This window comes from Fulmarus glacialis, unplaced genomic scaffold, assembly GCF_000690835.1.
Source record: "Fulmarus glacialis isolate BGI_N327 unplaced genomic scaffold, ASM69083v1 scaffold20605, whole genome shotgun sequence".
NCBI lineage: Eukaryota > Metazoa > Chordata > Aves > Procellariiformes > Procellariidae > Fulmarus > Fulmarus glacialis.
This window is the reverse complement of record NW_009211424.1, coordinates 27,297-44,520: the sequence shown is the minus strand read 5'-3', so window position 1 is coordinate 44,520 and position 17,224 is coordinate 27,297. Positions and strand designations below refer to the sequence as shown.

General features: G+C 39.7%; 1 protein-coding gene across 1 annotated transcript in view; it reads left to right on the top strand.

Moving 5' to 3' along the window:
• The window catches only part of LOC104076623 (atrial natriuretic peptide-converting enzyme-like), a gene marked incomplete at its 5' end in the record, with an annotated part of 22,774 nt that extends 7,707 nt beyond the window's left edge, over positions 1 to 15,067 (top strand). The window contains 6 exons of the mRNA XM_009577543.1: positions 4,549 to 4,671; positions 7,704 to 7,753; positions 9,248 to 9,422; positions 12,315 to 12,586; positions 14,282 to 14,415; positions 14,885 to 15,067. Of these exons, the coding sequence (XP_009575838.1) occupies positions 4,549 to 4,671; positions 7,704 to 7,753; positions 9,248 to 9,422; positions 12,315 to 12,586; positions 14,282 to 14,415; positions 14,885 to 15,067 (937 nt within the window). The remainder of the gene's footprint in view (positions 1 to 4,548; positions 4,672 to 7,703; positions 7,754 to 9,247; positions 9,423 to 12,314; positions 12,587 to 14,281; positions 14,416 to 14,884) is intronic.
• Positions 15,068 to 17,224: the final 2,157 nt, after the last annotated feature.

Genomic DNA, 17,224 nt, shown 5'->3' with positions numbered 1-17,224 from the left:
AGGAATGATGAGAGACCTAGAAAGCATGGTCTGTGAAGAAAGATTGAGACCTCTGGGTGGTCAGTCAGGGGGAGGGAGGTATTGGAGCCTTCAAATATGTCAAAGGCTGCTGTAAAGAGGCAAGGAATAAACTGTTCTCCATTTCCAGTGGAAATAAGACAGAAGTAATGAGCTTAAATGACAGGCAGAAAGATTGAGAACAAACATTAGAAAAAAATTGCTAACTGTAAATCCTGGAATATGTTGCCTGGAAATGCTGAGGATTCTCCATCATTAGAGGTTTTTACAAACAGGGCAGACAAAAATCTGTCAGAGAGAATTTAGGTATAGTTGATCTTATTTTGGATTAGGGGAATGGATCAGATGGCCTCATAAGATTCCTTTTGGCTGAATTTTCTGATAGTTAACTGTTTTGGTTAACTGTTTAGTGAAAGCAAGCCTCGTGGAAGGATTTTTTTCATAGGTCCTAAACCCATTTCATTCCTGAAAACAGTGCAGAGGACCTAATGAAAATCTAGGTGAAAGACATACTTGTCTTTTACCACTAAGCTTGGTATTTCTGTCACTTTAAATGTAGAGGGGAAAAAAATCATAAAACATTGCTGTTTGGTGTGCATCTATTGTAGATTTACTTAACTACGGCACTTTTCATATGGTCTTGGAGAAGTCTCCATAGACTGAGACTACAGACACCCTAAAGTGTATTCATTGAGTGTTATGTTTCAACGGTTTGAGCTCAGAAGTTTTAGCATAGTTCTTTTGGATATAAAGATTTAGTGCAGATATTTAATATGAGACACATGAGAGTTAAATTTTTGTGGTCTATTCGGTAATAGATTCTTAGAACCCCATGGTTTTTAAAATAATATTTCAGTACTCAAATGGTTCCATCCAAATAGCACCATGAGATATTATAAATTTATGTGGATTCAGGTAGGGTTTGTAAGTTATCTTGAAAGCCTGATGGAGTATCTGGTCCAAAGATCACCACTCAAAAGGCGTGCATTATTGTTACCATGGTATGAATGTCTTATGTTTGCAGATATCACTAACAAACTTACTTAAGTGATGTAGGTATTTCAGTGACTGTACTGTAATGTTAAAAGATGCTTTTATGTGAAAAATCTGTTCTACTAACCGTTAGCCTTTTTTAAGATTAAGCTCTTCAGCATAGGTGCTGGTCGCTACAGTGTATTTGTACTGTGCAACAGAATCATAAAATCCCCGTTGTAACAGACATCTGGAGAACATCTAGTCCATCTCCCACTTGAAGCAGGACTATCGCCAAAACGAGATCACTCAACCACTGCTCTGTTTAGCTAAGTCTTGAAAACCTTGATGAATTGAGATTCCACAGTCTCTCTGTTCCCGGGCTGCTCCGCCTTCCTAGTGAAAAAGTATTTCCTTTCATCCGCTATGAATCTCCAAAGCTGCAACTCTAGGCCATTTTCCCTTGTTTTGCCATGCAGCACTATTGAGAAAAGTTTGATTCCATCACCTTTTAATTCCTCTTCAAGTAGTTGCAGGTTGCTATTGAATTGTCCCTTAGCTTCCTCTTCACAAGAGTAAACAAGTCCAGTTCCCTCAACCTCTCCTTGTGTGTCACAGGCAATAGGCCATATGGCCTCTAGAAAATTTGAAAGCCATCTGCATGACCCTCTCCAGTTTCTCAATATCCTCTTAAGAAACTGAGGGGCTTCAAAACTGCACATTTTCTTCCAGGTATATATGGTTTCAGTTGACAAATACAGTTTCAATTTTGCTTATTGTTGCAATTCAGATAATAATTAATAGCATTAGTCTAAAATCAACACCGAGTTTCTGAACAAAGCTGTTCTGTTATATGCAAACCAAAGGGAAATAAAAAAAGAAGAAAACTGCAAAGAAGTGAAAGAGCCTTCTGAAAGTGTTTCATAAAAAAGGTTCTTTGTTTGGCCTGCCTGAAATCTTGAAAGATATTACATATGTCCACAAACATGACTTTTGTGCAGATTGACTTAATTTAGGTCAACTTCAGCAGGCCACTAAAATAAAAATTGGCAAGAAAGCTGATTTTGAACTCAAAGATGTAGATTGATGTCTTAAAGTAATGAGCAGCTATAGCCTTGCTGTTGGAGTCTGTAAGAAACTCAGTAAAGCAAAATACTCTTATGAAGAAATTATACCATGTCAGCTGTGAGTTGACACGGCTCTGTCCATTGAAAGATCCTTCTTCCCTTCTTCTTTCTTCTCTAAAGAAGAAATTGTGTGCTACAGCTCCAAGAGGGACCAAGTAGAACCTACTGCCTGCTGTGTTTCTGCAGCGTGGGATGGGTCTGGCTAAAATGAGTCCCCATTGCTCTACCTCCCTCCTTTTCTCTGAGTGCTTTACAGTCCCTGGTGTAATGTGTACTCCTGGCATAGCATCCCCTCCCTGGATGCTGAAAGTCTCAGACCCAGAAGCTCACACCAGCCCGAGTCCTTACTCCTCCTCTAGCATCTTTAGCTCATGTTCTCTCACTCTCTGGCAAGTCCCAGTCTGCTCTGGTCTCTACACAAATGCTAACCATTGTCTCCAGCTTTCTTCAGCTAGAAATGAGGCTCTTAGGTCCCCTTTATTCTGGCTATTTCTAATTAAAATAGGTGAAAGGAGACAAGTGGTGGCCCTTGCCTATCTGAGAGAAACCCTTGTATAAACATCATCAAGGGGTGGAACGCTCTATAAATGTTTATAGAAGGCATTCCAAAGACATAAATTAGGGCATACTGGTTTTGAGTGTATTATATCAAGCAGTGACCACCAAGGAAAAAAGGCATAGCCATCATTTTACTTTTACTAAGTGTAATGCCTTGAATTAATAATTATAAAATTTCATACAGGCTTAAGTGTCTTGCAGGTTGTTGCCCTGGTTTAGAAGTATGTATCTGCTTAATGATGATTATAGCATCACAAGCTGTAATTCAGAACTGCAGGTTTCAGCAAAACAATCTGGTGTTTGGGATAATATAGATTTGGATCCATCAGATGGCATGGTATTTGCACCTTTTTGCACATTTTTGAGTTACATATTTTATAGATCAGACACTGTTTACAGCTGCATAAAATATCACTGTACACAGTTATGAAATGGTGAACATAATTGTTCACAGAAGATCATAAGGCAGAATTCATCTTAGGAAAAAAAAAGTTTGTGTATGTTTGTTGGGAAAAAGAGTGGGAAATAAGCAAATGGTGGAAATGAAGAGAGGAGAGTTTTATGTGTTTGCTATAAGCAGGCACTGAGGAAGAAAGCTCTTTTTGCAGCAAACAGCTTTCTCTAAATGAGGAAAAACCACAGTCTTTAAAAATGCTTGTTATTATCTGCCTGCACATTCTGGGTAGTAGATCATGGAATGATATTTGCTTAATATGCCCAGAGAAGGTTCTGAAAAATAAGTCATGTAACAGGCAGGATCCAGGGCTGTGACCTCAGAGCCTAGTTAATTCTGCCAGCCCTGTTGAAAACATTTCCATATGGTTGCACTGACAACTAAAACAGAATATTTGATCTTTGTTAATTTATGCAATCAAGTGGGTAAATGATGCTGTACTTTGTAAGTATTTAAAAAGAAATATAGTTAATACTGAAAATTGGACTTAGAGACAAACTAATAACCTGGCTGGCATTACTAGGTACTGCCATGAGAGTCTGGGTTCAGAAGCAAGTTTTAAGACGCATGAGAGTTTTTCTGAACTTTTCTCATTCTCTTTTCCATCAACTAGGATTTAGAATTTGGCCTTTGACCAGTGTTAAAGAAAGCAGTCCTTGAAAGTCATTGTCATTGACAGGGATTGATGGCTAATCATGGATGGCTCTGTGCTGGAAAGTTGCATGACTTGTGAAGCCATTTAAAAAATACACTCTTTTTTCCATTAGCAATTGAGATTTACTAAAACAGCAATTTCTTTAGTGGCTTGAGACTATCAGGCAATAACTAAACTGAGGAATTGGATATATGAAAATATCTCCTGGTGAACCGTTCTAATTTACTTTCATATTCCTGTTAATTTGCTGCAGAAAGACAGGTTTGACATCGTCACCCATGATTTGTTCTGTTTCACAAAGCAGACAGCTTGGACTTAGAGTTACTGACAAGTATTATTAACAAGACCTAGATTGCTCTTTACTGTTAAATTTTAATGGATTTCCAAAGATAGGAATGTAAGAAAATATTTTTTCTTTTACCTCTTCTACATATGAAGATGTATTTTTTATATTTTTGGAGGCAAGAAACTGTAGAAACAGTATGTCAATGTATGCACTACAGTAAATGCCACCAGAAGGCTCTTGGAATCTTCCCGATTCCAATTCTGGTTCCTGTCAGAAAATACAACGTAAGTGACAATAGCTGGCCTGGTTTCTTGGGGTGATTTCATTCCCCTAACTATGATCCTGCCACATGTGGCTTTGACGTAACATTCAGCTGTGTATCTTTGGAGTAAACAGGAGGCATTAGGGCCTCTTTACCTTCATAATTGTAACATAGAAACCTACTGGAAGGTCTATGAATGTCTTTTATTTGTTTCAGAGGACCATCCAAAACGGAAATAGTGATAGAGAATGAGGAAATGCAGCACGAAAAATGGCTGAATCTGCACTCAGACTGGAAGAATAAAAATGCATCCACTTTACACGCACTTCTAGTGAATGGGTAAGTAACAGGTAAATGAGATTTATTTCACTGCTGTGGGTAGTTACTTATCAATGGAGGATGACAAACTCCCTTTGGTAAGCTCTTTTTTTCCAAGGTATCTGTGTATAGATCCCAGCACGTACTCATGTGAGTTGTTAAGATACAGCCTATAACGATTTTAGTGTCTACTACCACTGTAGTCTCTTCTGAGTCCACCTTGTGAATCCTCAGGGGCCCATTCTGCTAGACTAACAGCATTTGAGTGACATAGAGGTGATGCCCTTGAAGCACCTGGACCAGACAGCTTCATTAAATCCCTGCTGACCTAGAAAGTCCAGTAAGTACTATATAGCGAAACCTGCAGCAACATCTTACCATCCTCTGCAGCCCATATAGTTTGGATTCATATATTTGGAGTGACCACAGCTTCTTCAGCAGAAGCTATATCCACTTGCAGTAGGTTTCCTTAGCAGCTCCTCTGGCTTCAGATGGTGGTATATTCCTTTTAATTAACTCAACTAAACAGGTAGTTGGTAATGAGAAGCCAGGATCTCATGGTTGAGACAAAGTGTGACTTTGAGACTGAAGAGCCAATGAACTTAAACATCCAGGACAAAACTGGGAGAGCCACCTAATCTCCATCTGCAACTGCACTCTTCAAAAAGCAGATTCATTGTTTCCCTGTTCTCTTTCAAGTGCCTAGGAGATTTCAGAACATCCTTCTTCCATAGAAAATCCTTCTGTTTCACAAGGAAAGACTGTCTTGGCTAAATGCAGAGGCACAACACGTGTGAAGACATAAATCTGAGGAATACACCTACTTTTCTTTTGCTTGGCTCCATTATTTTTTGTAGTGAAACTTTTCTGTAATGGCAGAATACTAAAAAGATTGTGTCTGCAAGTGCCTACTTTTTCTTTCCTACGTCTCAGCTTTGTACTAGTTCTGTTTTACATTAGTATTTTCCCCATTCGTTTAAATTCATTTTAATTTCTTCATCTAGAAGAAGGGCCATTTCAGGATGGTGCCTGATACTTGAAAATTTTCCTTTTAACTCTTTTCCTTTCTCACTGTCTTTTTCCACTAGCCTAATGGTGTCTAAATGTTTTTCTCCAGAGTAATACAAGAATAGACACCTTGGGTTGTGACCAGATGCAAAGGCAGGTCCACAATCATATTCTGCTCAGACACTGAAGTGCAAAGCAGAAATTTCAAGGTACTTTGCCGTGTTTGAAAGTGGTCTGCCAGGAAGTATGTGTGAAGGGATGGATTTGGAGCCTCCGAGTTACAAGATCTAGTAGCAAAAGATCTAGTTTCACCCAAAGTACAAATTAAAGGAGAGAAAACATCAGTAATGAGGATTATTGATAAAGCTATTACAGAGATGAAAGTAATATGTAGGAAGAGATGTTCCAGTCTCCCCGAATCCAGAAAATGGGTAACAAGAAGTGAGAAGCTAAAGCCTTGCATGAAGAGTGAGGCTGTTTTTGTTTTGGCTGCGTCAGGCATCCTGTCTAGATGGCTCTCACTAGCTGTGCATGCGCTGCAGCTCAGGTGCACCCCATACTGATCTTCCAGTCATCCCACTGAAGGACCCGCAGGCCTGCCTCATTTCTCATGTGCCTGGCTTGCTTTCTAGTACAAAGCAAATTGCACAGGGGACAATAGGCATTTAGTCTCTTCCCAACATGAAGCCAAGACAAGCCCAAGAGCTGGGAAGTGCTCCTGAGCCCTGCAGTCTAGGTGTATTCATCGGGATCAACTTCAGCATGTAAAACGTCTGTGCTATGTAGTATGTTGTATGTTTAAAGAAGCTGTCAGGCTCCTGGACTACTGGGAACTTGGGGAAGAACTAACAAATGCACCACTAGTTTCATAAAGTTTTGATAAGAGGGAATGGCACAGTGCAGGTTATGCACACATAAAAGCTTAGTTTTCTCTTTTAGAGCTGGCTATTTGATAAGTCAAAGAAACAAGTGTAAAACATGAGTGTGGCTGGTCTCAGTTGTATTCTGTATATTTTTTTTATGGAGCGCAAATGCCCTTCAAAATTGTGCACAGAATTTTCTTTTCTGAAAAGGTTGTCTCTAGAAACAGAATTTTATGGTGTGTGTTTTCAGGAACAGAAAGTAGACTGATTTGCACAGTATATGAGTGGGGCATATGCAATGGTAAGGGACAGAGATCTGGTCGAATCACAGGTTCAAGCTAATCTGGTGAGCTTGCTGGCATTCTGTTGTGCCCACATTAGTATCTATGACCTAAAATCAGATGCAGCCTCTTTTTATGTGGTTGCAATTTTAAAGATACTGCCTACCTACTGAGATTACAGCCTTCAAAGAATTACCTGGGGAACAGCTAATCTGTGTATCCAGTTTAATTCAGCTCTGCATCTGCCTCAGAAAAGCATGTATATGGTAGGAATGAAAAAGTGGTGGAAATAAAAAGGCAGTCAGCTAGTTGAGCAACAATGATCGCTGTTTTAACAAGAATCTCCCTTCCTTTGACAAAGAATCACTTCTTTCCTCTCTCATCTCAAAATTTTCAACAGAAATGATAATTTTTTGTTGTTTTAATACTTACTTTTGCAAACTTCCTGGATTTTTTCAAAACACCCAAATCTTTAGGGCATGAAAGACCATCTGTTATCAAAGGTATTTCAAAGAAAATTCTATCCTTCAGCTGTAAGGAAGAGGAGAATGGCAATCTCTGTGCTTTCAGGTGCCATAAATTAAGACTTGACAGACTGTACATCTCAGCTGACCTCACAGCTGGATCAGTGCCCAGAGAGCGAGGTAGTCTGCAAAATATGTAGCACCCACTCATGAAATGCATTGTAAAGCTGAACTAGTATTTTGAATTATCTCTAGGCAGACACTGGAAATCATGGATGATCTGGCATAAGAAGGTCCTTGTGTTTCTTTTTACAGTTTGGGGGAATTTTTAACAGCTGGTTCACAACAGTGAGTACGATACCTGTGCTGATTTGCAAATTACCAAAAATTACATCAATTAATTGAGATTTCCACCATGTTCTTGTCTCAATATTTAGACAGATGTGTCGAAGCAGAAGCAAAGTGGCTCTCTTTTGCACTAAAGAAGGTAAGAGAGAAGTGCATATAACACAAAGATGTTTTTCAAGATGTGTTAAATTACTTTAATAAATGCAGATGTTTAGTGTGGATTCATTCTGAAATTTGACTAGACTTCTGCAACATTCAGTTTTGCATTGTTTTTTTTCCCCTACTCTATTCAGTTTCATCAGCTTTTCTTATTTTTTGACTATGAGGCTGTATATTGCAGTAGCCCAGTCTTGCTCTCACAAAACGGATTTTGTCAGCAGTTGATAAAACTCTGCTGAAAATATCCTTTACCACCAGAGTGGTTAGCAGGCTATCTGCCTGGGAGTTGAAGCTGTGATTTGTTTAGTTGTGAAGGTCAAGGGGACAGAAGAACCTGAAGTAGAAAGCTGCAGACCAAGTCTGCAGGCACAGCAAGATTGTGCAAGTTGAAGTGGTCTGAAAATGCAGAAATTCTTCATCTTCAGTGAAATCATGTTCTACGGACAAGGAGAGATTCGCTGAAGAACACTTAAATTATGAATTAGCTTGACATAGGGAAAATTAATCACAAAGCATGACCTAAATTTGGGCAACTAATCAAAACATTTACTACTCTTATCAGAAAATAAAAAGCTAATAAGAGCCTGTCAAAGGTGTTTGCTTCTGATATATGTTGCTTTAAGTACACTTACAACCCCTTGCCCTCTGAAGTTAAGTGAACACAGTAAAAATTACAAGTTACAACCAACCATTGCTCCAATTTATTTCTTCCCATGGATATATGCAATGGCAGCGTATCCTCCCTTGGGAGGCTGACTGCAGAAACTGGTGGTGTTCTTTTGTTCTCTAAATCAGACCGAGTATAAACAGGCTAAATAGTAAGTCTGCCGTCTTACAAATCCAGAATATAAAGTGAAACAAAGTGAAGGGCTAACTATTTCAGAAAAGTAACTGTCTGGCAGATGGGAATCTGGTATAATTTCCAGTGGGAGTATTTTATAAAGTAGAATGGACAGAGTACTGGAATGTCTTCAAATCTTCAAATACTCCCCCTTAGTAATTTCCACAGGCAAAGCAAGCTTGATGCCGTGTAGCTGAGTAAACAGTGTGACATTCACCTCACACCTGGCTTAAGAAAAGCCTTATTATTGCTGAGCAAATTTTCCAGAAGCAGTTCTTATGGATAGTACAAAGTAGCCCAAACACTTCGCTAGCTGACAGAAAGACAAGGACATAAACACAGGAAACCTTCCCAAGGGCAGCCTGGTAACTCCTGAGGGAGCTTGGTTAATATTTCAGGCTGAGCCAGTCAAAATTAGTATCAGGAGAGAAAATCCTCTGATGTAAAGGAAGGATGAAAATGGCTCAATGCGTTTGATATTATTGTGTCGTCGTTGATTTCATTTCCTGTACTGTTCGGTGTAATTTCGTGACTCTCTTAATACCGTTCTGTGCCCGGTGTTCTTGCAGAAGGCCTTGTACGCGCTGCCTTTGTGGTAACGATTAACCCCCTTCTGCATCTGTTCCTCGCTAGACTGTGGCCGTCGCCCAGCTGCTCGCATGAACAAGAGGATCCTTGGTGGTAGGACCAGTCGCCCAGGCCGATGGCCGTGGCAATGCTCCCTGCAGAGTGAGCCAAGTGGACACATATGTGGCTGTGTTTTGATTGCAAAGAGATGGGTCTTGACAGTAGCACACTGCTTTGAAGGGTGAGAGGGCTTCAGTCAGTTTTATTGTTCATGAAAACTTGCACATGTGAATTGCCAAGTCCTCCCTCCTCTACCAAACACATGGGGTAGGTGATGACCTTTGCAGAATGGCAAATCACAGAGGCCTGGTTTTAAGAGACTAAAAAAGAAAGTGAACCAGCATCAGCTTAAGTTTTCACATGCTTTATTATTCATTGTTGGAGTCTCTGCTGATGAAAGCTAAATGAAGATGCCCTGACTTTCAGCAGGGAAAAGGAAGACGACCAAAACACTAATCCTATAGCACTCATACAACTGCTATAGTTAAAAAAATCATGCTAGGCACCAGCACGGAAATGACCCTGGAAAAATGCTGTGGCCATTAGTAAAAATGAAAACTGAGTATTTACTCACAGTGTAGCTGACATATTGAAGTCACTGCCTTTTCTAATTATAAACACTTCACTACTGAAAAAGGGAATGATTAATGTTATAATTCAATTTTGTCTTTTTATTTCTGAAACACTGAGTTCTTTGGTATTTGTTGGGTTTTTTCCTTTTTTTCTTTTTCTTCTGGCTCTTGATGGAACTTGTGGTAGGGGCAAAGTTTGTGGCTTTTGTGTCCAAGCCAGAAGACATCAGGCAGGCGATAGTGTGAGTATCTCAAGGTGTGAGCCTATTAATGGAAATGCTAGAGGAAATGATATTGGAGACCTCAGTTCTGAATATCACATCATATCAAGCCCTAAGGATGTTCAAGAACTGATTCCATTCAGAAAGAAGAAAAGTAATAACCAGAAACTAGATAACCTTCCTTCTAAACTAACAGAGTGCTAAACCTGAATAATACAAACAAGAATATTGTATTTATCAGATTTTGGGTCCAGCACAAGGAATTTCTCCTCTTTCCCCATCTATTTTTAAATAAAGCTAAGCAGTATCCGGAATATTTCTTTACCTTTGGAAGAACTTTTTCTGGTGATCTAAAAGAAAGGGTGGGATTTAGAGGTAGATCCTTCAGCAATATTGGACTGCTACTGAATTTCACGGGTGAGAAATTTCTCTCATTAGCGAAAGGTAAGAAAAGAAGCTGTCAAACTTATAAATTCTCCCATTTTTGTCAAATGCAGAAAGACTGCCACTACATTTTGGAGCTGTTCATTTACCCCTCATTTAGGGCTATATAATATCTGTGTAAGCTCATGTGTAAAATATGTAAAAAGTCTCTTTCACATTTGTATTCTAAATGCCTTAAAGTACTAAGATATTTTGGTTTAATTATTCATAGAGGAGTTGTATGAACTTTTTTCTCTTCTGCCTCTCCAAATAGATGAGGGTATGTTCCCAGTGGCCTGAAATCTTTAAACTCTTCATTTGTATAGCTTGAGACAGCAACAGCAAGATCATTCTTGAAGCTACGAAGCTTTCTTGATTTAAAATATTTAAAAATTTACCAAAACCAACCAGATAAGCCATCAATTAAAACAGATTTTAAAGTGCTCTGGTGCTTTAGACAAAATGCTCCATTTTGTGAAGTATTTTATGAAGTTCATGTAAAGTTTGGGATAGAAAACGTGAGGACCACATAACAACAATGCAGCAGAAAGTTCTAATGCAAATAGTCATGAATACTTGTAGAGGGCATAAATGGAAAGAGCTACATTAAACATCATGTCTTTTGCTAGTTTTATTAGTATAGTTCCCAGAGTTTTGTCAAGATTGTTTTGAAATGCGTTACACCAAAGCATCCAAGACATTAAGATTTTTTTCTTGACTGTAGGACAATACATTCTGGCTGTTGCTGCTCATTGTTCTGAGCAATGGTTTTTTTACAATGCTCATGAACACAATAGCATATGAATAATGTTAGCACTTTATCTTGTAACTTTATGGAAAAACTCGGAAACTGATCATGATGATCATTCTGGTCTGAAATATCAGAATTTTCATGCAACTCTTAAGATAAAAATAGCCTTTATTTAGCAACCAAATGTCTTTACAAATTATAGAAATCTCAATCCTGTTGATTATTGTGAAAAAGCTGAAATTTTGCATGCTTTTGATTAAGCTTCGATCTTGTCAAAGGTGCTTAGTTACATGGAACTGTCTTTCATCAGTTGTGAAAAATGCTGACTTTTTTGAGGGTTTTTAGAATCACAGACTAATTAGGAATCTGTGACTTACCCTGTGACCACTGACCAACTGTATCCAGTTACGATCAAGAGATTACACCCTTGAAGCCTTTCATGAAGTCTGTTTTTCTCATATGTCTCAACAGACATGAGTTCAATCTCCCCACTTGTATCATATGCATCTTTTTTTTTGTGATCTTGCATATTTACCAAAAGAGTCTTAAACAATTCTAAGAGTCAAAGTAACCTTTGATCTTAGGCATAGGAAGAATGCTTGGCACAGACTGAATGCCCAATAAATAAGGGACTTTTCCCATGGCTATGATAAAAGATTTCATTTTCATAAGAGAATTGCTTCTTTGAGCCTCCTTTGGGATTTCAGCTAGCCTTACTGCTCTCAGTAGCATACTACCGAACAAGATTGTCGCCCCAGAGACATTTGTACACGCCGCCCAGTGAGCATTAGCAGGATCCAAGGGATGCTTTTGGGAGCCTTTGGCATTTAATACAGCAACTAATAGGTGGTTACATATCTTCTGAAGGTGTGAGCTTTAATTCATTTGGCAACAGGCAGGAAGGAAATGGAAAGCATTGTCTTTTGTTGTTCAGATCTTAGCTGTAAGTAATGATGCCTGAGTATTTGTTTTTTCTTGTAGCATTTGTATGTGCAATGCTTTGCGAAGTGCAATGTATAAAAAGTCAGGAAGAAAAAATTCTCAGGTATTCTAGCTTAAAAAAAACGCTCTTGATTGAAATTTCCCATTTTTTCTTTTTTACAAAGGAGAGAAAATGCAGCTGTTTGGAAAGTAGTGTTTGGGATTAGCAATCTTGATCATCCATCAGGCTTCATGCAGACCCGACTCGTGAAGACCATTATCCTCCATCCACGCTACAACAGAGCAGTCGTAGACTACGATATCAGCATTGTGGAACTAGACGAGGATATCCACGAGACAAGCTATGTAAGACCTGTCTGTTTGCCCAGCAAGGACCAGTTGGTTCGGCCAGACACCTACTGCTACATCACAGGCTGGGGACACATGGGCAACAAAAGTAAGATAAGTATTTCTGGGACTCTTGGAAAAACATGTTAACCTTCTACTGAGTTAATCAAATAAGTGATCCCATTACAAAGCTTTATCTATTTATACTATTACTGGACCTTATTAAATACTAGGGAAGTGTAACTACTCATGAAGGGATCTAGCTGTGACTAGAGCCTAGCTTTTTCAGATCAGCAGCCTGAATTTATGCTCCTTAATCCCTATTTAGACAAGTGGCTTGATTTTCAAGGAGGATCTAGAAACTCCTATCAAGAAAGTCACCTGAATCAGTTATCATTTTACTGGTTCAGGTTGTATTCAGCACTGTATTGAGAAGGTATCAGATCATCAGTGTTGGGAGGGCAACATTCTTAGTTCAGTGGAAAGCGGAAGGCACTGAAAGCATTGGCATATGGGCTGAATGAACATTTTCTTGAATCAATGCTCTGTGTCACACTTGGGACTTGTGATAGGATTTATTCCATCCAGGCATAATCACAAGTGTTGTTTTTGTCTCTCTGAATAGCACATTGGTGGGTTTTTTCTGTTGTGAGTCCACTGCAATCCTTGGGTCCCATGACAAGAAAAGTTGTGTTGTGTAAATCTTTATTTCGACAAAACGATTCTGCATGCATCGTATGCAAATTATCCTGGCCCTAACCCTGTTAATGCTCTAGCCATTGTGTTTCTCTCTTCGCTGTTATAGTAATTACTAGGGAAGGCTGTTGTTCTGTACACTGTAGAAGGAAATTTTGCTTTCAGTATTGCTTCAGGAGGGACTTGACCTCCAGGGGCCAGGTCAGACATGTGGCAAAAATTAAATTGCACATGTGAGGATAGGCTGTTTACTAGCAGCTCTACCCATCTAAAAATATCTTTTATGTAATGGCAGGAAAAAAACCCCACAGAATGCTTTTGCACCACTGGTAAGTGGAGAAAGGTTCTTTGTTCTCTAATGTAGTTTCAGCATTGGTTTTAAAAGTTTTATGTTATGAAGCATCAAAAACCATCATGGCTACACAGCCTTTAGTACTTCAAGCCCTAGGCTGAACAACTTTCCTTAGTATTTGAGCTCAGCCAGCTGTTTAGACTAGGAAGAAGTCCTTTATTGTCTCCTGAATGTGCTAAAATAATTTCAGTAACTTTTGAATTCTGATTCCCTGCTACACTCTGTAAGTCAAATTTACCCAAACATAACTCAAAATGGCTGTGATAATACCAAACTTTACCATGAGAGACACTGAGAAACAGGGACATCCTGCCATGGTACAATGAGTCAAACCTCTCCTCCGCCTCCCTCACATTACTGTCTTCCAGGCAATACTGCCCCCATCTTAAAAGCCCCATACCATAGCAATGTAAAGGTGCTCTCCCTCCTCAGTCTGTCAGTGCGAATGCACAATAAACAGCAAGTGCCACACCAGTCACCATGTGCTTGGTCCTTCTCCAGAATGCAACACGTGCGCTCCTGGCTCAGGAGCACGACAGTCACGAATCCGGCGATGCAGCAGTGCAAAAAAACCACTTGCCTTCACCTTAGCTTTGTGCGAAAGGGGGATTCTTCTCTCCTTACATTTAATACATATATTAAGTAATAGTATAATCTATCCTAAGAGAAATATTTTATCATATCTCAAAGAGCCATCATAGCCAAGTATTTGTGTATTTGGGTGTGTATAGTTTAATGCTCCATTCTGTTTTCCAGTGCCTTTCAAGCTTCAAGAAGGAGAGGTTCGCATCATTTCCTTAGAACAATGCCAGTCGTACTTTGACATGAAAACCATCACCAGCAGGATGCTGTGTGCTGGCTACGAGTCTGGCACTGTGGACTCTTGCATGGTAGGCCTCTCTCTGAGGAGAAACTCACACCCAGACTTGCTTGTAGAAATCAAAGTACTGTGATGTTTATTAGCTATAGCATACTTCATCTACTATAGGAATGACAAGTAATTTACATATTTCAACCCAACTTTTATTATTATTATTATTATTGGTGTAGTCAACTTCAGTTTATGATAATGAAATGCTGCTTGAAGACTCTACGGTTTATCTGTATTAGTTAACTATTAGCCTGATTTTTTTTTTAATTTGTACAAGCCTTTTGCAGGTAATTTTTTTGTACAAATATAACAGGGAATAAATACTAGTAACACTGTGTGCTGTTACATAGTCCAGCAGAGCAGCTAGTTTTTACAGCTGAGTTACTTATCAAAGGCAAATCGCTGCAGGAACCGAGACATAGCTTTAACCATATGACTGCTGGCCATGTGTAGCCCCTATAGACTGTTTTTTCTCTTTCATGTTGCAGGGCGACAGTGGAGGACCGCTTGTGTGTGAGCAACCTGCAGGGCGCTGGACTTTGTTTGGTTTAACATCCTGGGGCTCCGTCTGCTTTTCCAAGGTTTTGGGACCTGGAGTTTACAGTAATGTGTCACATTTCATTGAGTGGATTGAAAGACAAATATACATCCACACCTTTCTGCTAAACTAACTCCAGATGGTAAGAATTGTGCTGACAGACAAAAGAAAAAAGGAATCAGCACTTCAACACCGACGATTTTGCAGTCCAGAAACTCTATGAAAAGGAGTTTCAAGCTCTATGTATTCTTGTTGTGGAGCTGTGGAATATGCAGTGTATGTTAATGGTAAACCCTCTACTGGTGACTATACTTTGGGGTAGAATTAATAATCCTTTTGACTCTTCTTTTAACTGTGTTGTGGTGCTATTCCAAACACAGCAAAAGGCTTAAAAGAAAAGAATCAGCCACTTCTGCCTTTCAGCTATTCAAACTAAGCAGTAGCACAGAAAAACCTTTTCAGATAACCTATTTTAATACTATTCAGTTAGTAGCACATGCATTTTCACTCACTTGTTGTCATGAGGAATGAACTCGTGCATTCAGACGGCACTAACAGGATGTATATTCACAAGGGCAACACCAGAGGGTGCGGGAGAGATGGACAAGTTTGTACGTCCACGTGGCACAAGGCACGTCAAAGTACACGTGCAGGTCTCCAAAGGCGCATAGCCGCGTGCTGCTGGCATGCCTGAGCTAACGTGTTCTGTCCCTCAGGGTGGCTAACTTGCATGGGCATAACCCTGTACCATCCTGACTCCACAGCTTCTGTTCCCAGAGCCAGCCTGTGACAGAGGGACTAGTAGGCCAACAGACCGATAACTACCACCTGAGGCACTTAAGACTCTTTGGATAGTTTCTACCGCTTAATTTCTGAAGCTTCCAGTGTCTTAATGTGTCCAGGAAACACCCATGTCTTGACAGCACTACACTGATTAGCCCATTTATCAAACCTATGCCCCACTGGCTTTTTTCCCCATTTTGTATAGTGTGTTCAGCCTATAAAGTGTGCACTGAGTATCTCCAGCCCTCTAAAAACATAATAGGGTTGGCAATGCCACTGCAATGGTTTACCCCCCTAGAGTCAGCTACTTTGAACATCTGGTGAGATACGGAAAATGCAAATTTAAAGTGCAAACGATGCAGTGTGACCAGTATCCCAAATACTGGGAAACTGGGTATTTTTGGCTAGGTCTCTTCCAGTATCTTGCACTGAAAGTTTCATTTTGCTTAGCAAGATTAAATAATGGGGAGAAAGAAAAGGGCATGATGGAAGCCTTGGATTCCAGCTTCTGTTCAAATGAATATTAGAAATATGTTAAGCAAAGTACAACAGCTTCATTAGCAAAGGCTCCAAGAGCCCTGCTCAAGTGCTTGGTAGCCGGATGGCGGAGTGCTCTGTGCCGTAGGTAAAAGGCTAAGCCGTGACTCCAAGAGAGTCCAGCTGAAAAACATGATAATGGAGCTTGGCACCTCTTTATGGTGCTAAAGGGGAGGTGTGTCTTAGCAACTGCTCTAGGTGACGTCCTGCGCAGCTCAGATTTTGGGAGGCCAGAGCAGGAGGAGTTAGGAACCTGAGGATTACAGGATGAATTTCACCAGCCAGCAATGCGTTTAAAATTTATGTGTTTTCAGTGCTGTCCCTGGTCCCCTGTGAATCCAGCCTAAGGCATATAATTACCCTCTCTGCTACCTCTGGCATGCCCCCACGACAACATGGCAGGGCCTTGTCAATACCATGACTGCCGTATGTGGAAACATGCATTAAAAGAACAAACTAATGGACATTTCAGGTACTATTAATCATATTACAACTAATATACACAAATCTGACTATTGCTTTAGTGAAGGTTTACCTCTCATGTTCTCCTTTAACATACCTAACATTAGACATACTAGACAGCGCTCTAGACTGCATTATTAATAAATATTCAGTATTTATGTTATGGATTCTGAAACTCTATTTAAGTGACTATTGTATCACTGTTTCATGCTGAGAAAGAAAACCCTTCTAGGCTTTGCTAGGTTTGGGTTTGGGTTTTTTTTTAATATATTAAGGATTTTGTTTTTACTGTAACATATAAATGCTCTTCTTCCCCCAGCTATAAATGAGAGAAAGCAGCTCTGACCATGTTTTTCCAGTGCAAGTAGATTACAGATGAAGCAGGTTATTGATGCCCCTGCCTCCAGGATATGGAAGCTGGAGCTCTCAGTCCCCCACTTCAGCTTTTCCTGGGGCCAGGATCTCTGCAGCTGTAGGGCAGCACCGTTCAAAGTCTCCGCGCGCGTCA